The sequence below is a fragment of the Genypterus blacodes genome, unplaced genomic scaffold, assembly GCF_046128005.1.
Source record: "Genypterus blacodes isolate CSIRO-AG114 ecotype Tasmania unplaced genomic scaffold, CSIRO-AGI_Gbla_v1 ptg000421l_1, whole genome shotgun sequence".
Classification (NCBI taxonomy): domain Eukaryota; kingdom Metazoa; phylum Chordata; class Actinopteri; order Ophidiiformes; family Ophidiidae; genus Genypterus; species Genypterus blacodes.
In genome coordinates this window covers 87,501-95,000 of record NW_027467193.1, presented here as the reverse complement: position 1 = coordinate 95,000, position 7,500 = coordinate 87,501, and the positions used below count along the sequence as shown (strand labels likewise).

Here is a 7,500-nt window from a genome sequence, read left to right as displayed (position 1 = left end):
TGACACGGGCCTGACGGTGCCTTGACTCTTATATCCTGAGGAAAGGAAGCTAACTTCACTGAAGCTAAATCAAGGGCCAAAGTTACATACCTGGCCTATTTAGAGGAGGAGAGAGGAGACGGGAGAAGAGGAGAGAAGAGAGGAGAAAAAGGATGTCCTCTGTGTGTCCTGTGTGTTCAGGTCCTTGTTTGTTTTGGACACTCTCCCCCTCTCAGCCTCTAATGATTCACTTATGGATGTTGGTATCAGCTTAACTGAAACATCGTACACACACTCGGTCATGATCAGTCACATCCACGGTCTGTCAGCTTCATACGTGGTGCGATCACACTGATGGACACACACACACACACACACACACACACACACACACACACACACACACACACACACACACACACACAGGCAGGTGAATGGTGATGTCATCTGACCCTGCAGAAGAAGCTCTGATCTAAGAGGTCGTCAACATGGACGTCACCACAAATGATTCATCCATCTGGTCTCTGGTCGACACACACACACACACACACACACACACGCTCCAAACTCATTCAGTCTCAAACCCACTTCCTGTCCTGCTGTGTCAGTGCTTGGGACTCGTGTCGGAAATGTTCAATCTCCCCTCCCGAGCCTGTGGGAGGTTAGATTGCAGTGATGTAATGCTCTTTGAATAATTCACGTGTGAGAGAAAAGTGAAAGAGTCTGAGCTGTGGAGGAGAAGAAAATCAATGAGGGTGAAAGAGGAAGAGAGAGAGACAGAGAGAGGGAGAGGGGAGAGACAGACGGGCGGTCAGGCAGATGGATGGGAGCCGCACCCAGGCCTGCTTCCTCTTTCAGTCCACTGATAAACATGTGAGGAGGAGGAGGAAGTCCAGTGTTGTTTCAGCAGGACATCACAGGAGGAAGCAGGTCTGTGTGCAGCTCTCAGTGTGTTGGAGATACGGCAGGTGGTACGTACGGACCTTTATCAGCTCCTTACCACAGGCCACAGCACAGCCAATCAGAGGCTCCCGTACACACACATGCAGATGTGTGTGTGTGTGTGTGTGTGTATTTTTGTTAACTATATATATAAATAATAAAAGCTTTAATAAAACAGGGAAAAGCCACAAATTGTATCGTTTTCCTTGTATCATTTCCTTTCTATATGTGTATTCAGAGTTGTTCTTCCTCTTTCCTCTCCTGGTTCCAGTGAAGCCACAGACCTGGTGACATCACAGCCACCTGAGGAGCCGTCTCCTGCTCTGAAGTTTCCTTCACACAGTCGTCTAGTCTCACTGCGTGTTCCAACCCTAAGCAGTGTAACAAGCCACCAACATGGTGTCCATCTGGTGCCAGGCCTGTTTAGTGTGCTGAGGAGGGAAGGATCTCACTGCAGCAGGGTTAGAAGCTGTCTGTGAAGCCTGGTTGGTCTTTAGTAGGTTTTGTTTCTTTACCACCATGTGGAGATGATGTGGTTGTTGCCTACAAGAGGTCTATGCCCATTTAGCAAAACAATCTAGAGAAGGTTCAGGCTGATCCGGTGATGGAGGGTCTGGAGGAGCTGGATGTTGTCGGGGACATCAGCCCGGCGCTAGAGGCCACTGAGGACTTTGTCCACTGCTTAGATGGAATGCCGGGCCAAAGCCAAACTGGAGGCCTGCAGCCCGCCAAACAGCCGAAGCAGCTCCAGGAGGTGTCCAGTGCTGCTCTGGGCAAGCTGAGCTCCAGCGGAGTGTGGAGCCTCCTGGCTGGAGAGCAGCCTGAAGTGGGGCCCTTAGGCCTGGCCTGGGCCGACCACCAGCCGCCCTCTGCGTTCAGCGTGCTGGGGCTGGGGATGGGCCTGAGGCACGGCAAGAGGAGCCGGGCACGGTCCACCAACGACCTGGCGGCCCACGGCAAAGACGGCTCCAACAACACAGCCAACACCTCCGCAGGCTCAGCGTTCAAAAAGGGACACAACCGATCCAGATCAGATGTCAACTACAGACCCTCTGCCTACACGGACAACGGGCTGCCCACTGTGGACTACAACATGCTGAAGAACATGATCCTCAACCAGCAGGACGGTGAGTTCAGCTCATCTCTATGATTTGTAGACTTTTCTGGAACTGATGTTTTATAGATTTATTTATAACGAGTTAGAATGGATTTCTAATTTCTCTATTTTTCTTTCCTCCATTTTCTTTTCTTTAAGAAATTGCTAGAATTATTTCGAGGCTTCATTTCACTCTCCAGAATGTTCTGGCTGGCTTGAAGCTCTTTCTCATACAACTAATATGATAATAAATATTGAATCCCTTAAGTTTGACCTTTTATAGTATTTCAGTAATTATCTACAATAAAGATTCATTTTTCTAGATTGTTCTAATATGTTTGGAGGAATTATTACATTTAAAAAGTTCCCAGATGTTTTGGATTTTGATTGACAGGGTGGATGTGACAGGATGTAGTCTCCATGTTAGAACCGTCATGCGTGTCTGTGGGTTTACAGAGGAAGGAAGTCCTGGAGCATTTGTGCAGCAGATGCTTGAACAGAAGCACGTATGCTGTACTTATGGTGAAGCCTCCTCACAGGAAGCAATAATGACAGAAGATGATGATGATGATGATGAGTTGAAATGACACAGCTGTGCCATGACAGTCCGTATTCAGACACACACACTGGCACACACACACACACACACACACACAGGAGCTATTTGTTTGTGTGTTTTGACGGGCTGAAGGCCTGAGGAGATCCTGAGGGATCCTGAGGGATAATGGCCTGTAATCCTGTCAGCAAATGGACTCAAATGAGGCGAGAGAAGAGGGAACCCAATTACCGGCTCCTGATACTGGGAGGATTATTTAGTATTAGCATATGTGTGAAAAGGCATCGGGCTATTTAGTTTGGCTCGGTGCGCTCTGAAAGGATGAACCAGGGGAAGGAGAGTAATAAGAGTAAGCCTCGGTGATTTAGCTCGGCCTGTGTCTGCAAATAAAAGTATGTTGTGTTCCATTAGAAGAAGCTAAGCATTATCAAAGGGGACACATTACCCAGCCTCCATTTAGGCTCCATGGGGAAACTCTCACAATGCCTGGGGCGGGGGTGGTTGAGCCGCCGTCCAGGGATCCAAAGGTCCCCGGTTCCACGCCGGGCACCTCCTGGAGAGCCGGTTGAACCCGACCTAACCTAACTGCTCCTGATGTGCAGGTTGTCTCCTCGCTTGGTTTGAAGCTGCATCAGTGTTACGCCCCTCAGTCGCATGGTTGTGGGTTGAGTCTGATGTGTCTGTGGAAGAGGTTGCAGCTGATGGGCTGATCCTGACATCCCATCACTCAGGCTGACTGCTCACAGCGTCCTCAGCTCCCCACCAGGCTGCTGTTAGAATGTGAGAACCTGACGGTGCTCTGTAATCTATTTGTGTATCGTATTTAGGTAGCGGTTCTGTGTTTAGGTTCGGTTACGACCCCTAGATCAGGTCACAACAATCAGTGTGTGAGTGGTGAAGGTGAGGTCAATGTACACTGAGTGAAAACAATGTTTGAGGTGCTCTCTCTGTAGGGCTGTCTCCTAAAAGCCTGCTCTGTTCTGATTGGTCAGCTGCGTCAGGCCTCAGCTGGTGCCATGTTCAGCGCTGTGAAATGCTGCCCCTTGTGGTGGTGCTGTTTTATTAGCATGATGGGAGGGCGGCGCTGCAAACTGAAGCTGTGTCACCCTGCGGCCCTGCGGCGCCTCTATCAGGTCTGTCAAGGACAAAGCAGGCGGAGGACGCTGACGGCTTCTCTTAAAGCGCAGAGACGCCACTGACTGATTAAGGGAAACGTGCCGGGGGGGGGCTTTCATTTTGCAGCCCCGTGCTGATTGACCCTAGAAGGTTAATATGATTTGCTAATTGTTTCAGTGCAGTTATTTGATAAATAAAGCGATCAATCACACTTACTGCAGTGGAGCAGGTGGAGATGAAGGCTGATGAAACAGAACAGCTCGGCTCACACACACACACACACACACACACACACACACGGCCGACGCTCTCAGCGACTCCCCCGAGCGTGAACACGCAGCCAGACCTGATTCAGTCTGAGTATTTGCATATTCAATAATTCCTTGTTAACATGCAAAATCCAAGACTGAAGTGAGGCGCTGTCTGTTGCTGCTTGTGTAAGATTGATGAGGCACTTCCCTGGCCAGCGCGGAGTTAACGGGCCGGTGAAGGTTCCAACTAGACTTCAATTTAGAGGCAAATAACTGAGGGCTGAAACAGGAAGTGATGACCTGACACATGGTTGATGAGTGGACCATGTGTCTCAACACTCTTAACCCTTTGTGCTGCTCCAATCCCACAGACGAAGTATCCACAAACATCCTTATATCTGACACGTGGAGTTCAGCCTCACCTGTCTGAATATGTTTAACTCTAAAAGCTCCATTCAGTGTTGAGGAGCGTACACACCTGACTTTGGTTTCAATCACACTTTTCCTCATTGAGTTGGATGAAGTTGTTGCAGCTGTGGTCCTTCCACACATCAAGCTTACTGGTGTTCACTGTGCATCCTGCACATGTGTGTGTCCTGTTGGTTAACACACACACACACACACACACACACACACATTACATCATGTCCTAGCGTCTGATTCTTCTTCTGTGTCTTGTGTGGTCTTCAGCTGATAAAAGCAGCAGTGGCAGTGGCAGTGTGGTGAGACAGGGTGAGATGGAGCAGCGTGAGGGGCCCCGGGGCCGCTGGACGCCCTGCCATGTAGAGCTGACGGCCTGTGAGCTCCGCCTCTACACCCTGGACAGCAGCGCCAACCGCCAGCTGGGAACCGCCTACTCCTTGTCACACTGCCAGAGCGTCATCTCACCAGCCCCCTGCGGCCAGAGCGCCCAGCCCGCGGACCAGCGCACGCTCCAGGCTTTGTTCTTCAACAGCACACGACTTCAGCTCAGAGCGGCCAACCAGTGGGAGGCCACAGAGTGGAGGAGGCAGATCTGGGAGAAGGTCCAGGCGGCCAGGCCGGGGCGACAGGAGAAGCATCAGCACAAGTCTGGAGTGGAAAATCAACAGATAGCAAAGTTTCCTGCGCCCATGTCGCCGTCCTCGTCGCCCTCCCTTTCAGGGCTGGACGCCAGGCCCGATGGCGTCCGTGACTCTGCGGCAGAGGCCTTGCTGTCCTTCCGCTCTTCTTCTGTGGTCCTGAGCAGACCCACAACGCTGCCGTTGTTCACCCAACGCTGTCAGGAGACGGTCAAAGCCGGCCTGCTCTACCAGTTAATGGATCAGAACAACTGGAGGCCCTTCACCTTTGTGCTGACCAGATCAGCTCTCCAGGCCTTTCCCACTGAGGGCCGCGGGCCCGTGTCCAAGCCGGTCCGTCAGTACCCGCTGGCTTCCTGTTTGGCTGTGCAGCGCGATCGAGAGGCAGAGAACGGAGAGTCACGGACGGGGGCTTCCACACACAGAGGGAACTGTTTCCAGGCCGTCTACCCCAAAGAGGTGCTCCGGCTCAGAGCCGACAGTCAGACCAAAGCCCAGAAATGGGTGGAGGCCCTGCAGGATGCTGTGTGGGCTCAGAGGCCCGAGCAGCAACAGAGCAGAGAGTCTGGAGAAGGCCCCGTAGGCCTGCAGGGGGTGCTGCTGAGGTCCAGACCGTGCCGGGAGAGGAGGCAGCGCGAGGCCCAGAGAGCCAAACGCCAATCGGTCACCACCAGTTTCCTCAGCATCCTCACCTGTCTGGCGGTGGAGAAGGGACTGACGGCCCAGAGCTTCAGGTGTGCAGGTCAGTTACCATGGACACAAAACACACCTATCTACACAAACATGGTGGTGGGACTTAGCAGACACCTTCTGATAGTTAGTTCCATGTCTCATTGATTCTATAATAAGTTAGATATTATATTAGATAGATAGATATTAAGACCAGACAGCAGACGAGGAAGCCTGAATGTGTCTAACAGTGAGGCAGAATATTATGATGATGATGATGATGATGATGATGATGATGATGATGATGATGATTTTTTTTATTTCTATTATTATTATTATTATTATTAATTGTATTGTTTATTTATTATTATATAGGAAAGTAAAACCTTGTGATGTGATTCTCTTCCCCCTGATAATGTGCAGACAGAAGTGTATTTAGATATCTACTTGTATGTATTAATCCAGATGTTGAAAGGACAAAGGGGTCTGCATACAGAGGTGAACATGCAGCCAGAGGTTGATTTAAAAAGCTTTATTGAACAAGCTAATGTCAGAGTTTACTCCCTAAAGTGCCTCAGTAACACCGTGGGGACAAATGAAGGGATACAGTGGAATGAGTGAGGGACGGAGGGACGGAGGGGGAGACGGGCAGACAAAAAGAGGGGAAAGCTGAGGGGGCACCGGCAGAGGAGGGAGAGAATGGTGAATGAGAGAAGAGGGAGGAATAAATGGAGTGAGCAGGGCAGAGATGTGTGTGTGTGTGTGTGTATAGAAACTAGATGTATCCAGCTGTCCCCCTGATCCAGCGCTGCCCTGGAACCCTCAATCAAACACCCACCATCAGCACTGACCACTGCCGCATCCCCGCGCCGCTTTCATTCATTCCCCTCCCCCCCCCCCCCCCCCCCTCTGGTGTGTTAAGCCTGCCAATTATCATCAGTTGCCCCCAGACGGCCTCTGTCCTTGTTCCTGTTTCAGCTGGCCTTTCAAACAGCCCTGCATTAATAAGCCAGTTGTTACAAATGAAAAGGGAGGTGAGCGGCGATTATTCAAAGCCTGTAAGAGCGAGAGGAAGCCCAGGTTTCACAACCAGGGAGAGGAAAAGCACCGTATGGAGATGAGCGGGAGTGAGCATGGAGGAGGAGACGCAGTAATGCTGCAGGGCGGCTGGGAAGGGAACACAGGACACGTGTGTGTGTGTGTGTGTGTGTGTATATATATATATGTATACAACTAAAGCTGTGCTGGAGTTCAGACCTTCAGCCTCCTGGGGTTAGGCTCTCTCTCTCTCGCTCGCTCTCTCTCTCTCTCTCTCTCTCTCTCTCTCTCTCTCTCTCTCTCTCTCTCTCTCTCTCTCTCTCTCTCTCTCTCTCTCTCTCTCTCTCTCTCTCTCTCTCTCTCTCTCTCTCTCTCTCTCTCTCTCTCTCTCTCTCTCTCTCTCTCTCTCTCTCTCTCTCTCTCTCTCTCTCTCTCTCTCTCTCTCTCTCACACACACACACCTGGTGGTTGGTCTCCTTGTCCTTCTCCTCCCTCATGAAGGTTTGTGGAGGTGCTGTGGCCTCTGAGGCGTTTATAGAATATTGGCCTTAGAAATACATTTGATTTGATTTGTTGAAGCCACGTGTGAGCGATAATGAGATTAGACTCTTAGCGTGTGTGCTAACGTGTGTGTAACGTCTCTGAGTGCGTTTCTACTTCCTGTATGATGCCATCATGCTACACAAAACCTCTGTACCGTGTTCAGTGTGCTGCGTTTGTCTTTGAAGCTGTTTCAAGTCTTTGTTTTGCATATGAAGCCCCGCCCACCAAACATGTCTCCTGATTGGTTAT

General features: G+C 50.6%; 1 protein-coding gene across 2 annotated transcripts in view; it reads left to right on the top strand.

Annotated features, from left to right (window-relative positions):
- The window catches only part of plekhm3 (pleckstrin homology domain containing, family M, member 3), a 23,345-nt gene that overhangs the window by 783 nt on the left and 15,062 nt on the right, over nt 1-7,500 (top strand). The window contains exons 1-3 of one of the 2 annotated variants that reach the window (XM_076138957.1): nt 587-950; nt 1,193-2,048; nt 4,631-5,743. In XM_076138957.1, the coding sequence (XP_075995072.1) occupies nt 1,526-2,048; nt 4,631-5,743 (1,636 nt within the window). In that variant the 5' untranslated portion in view covers nt 587-950; nt 1,193-1,525. Of the gene's footprint in view, nt 1-586; nt 951-1,192; nt 2,049-4,630; nt 5,744-7,500 lie in introns of those variants that run through there. The other variant, XM_076138956.1, reaches the window with a different exon arrangement.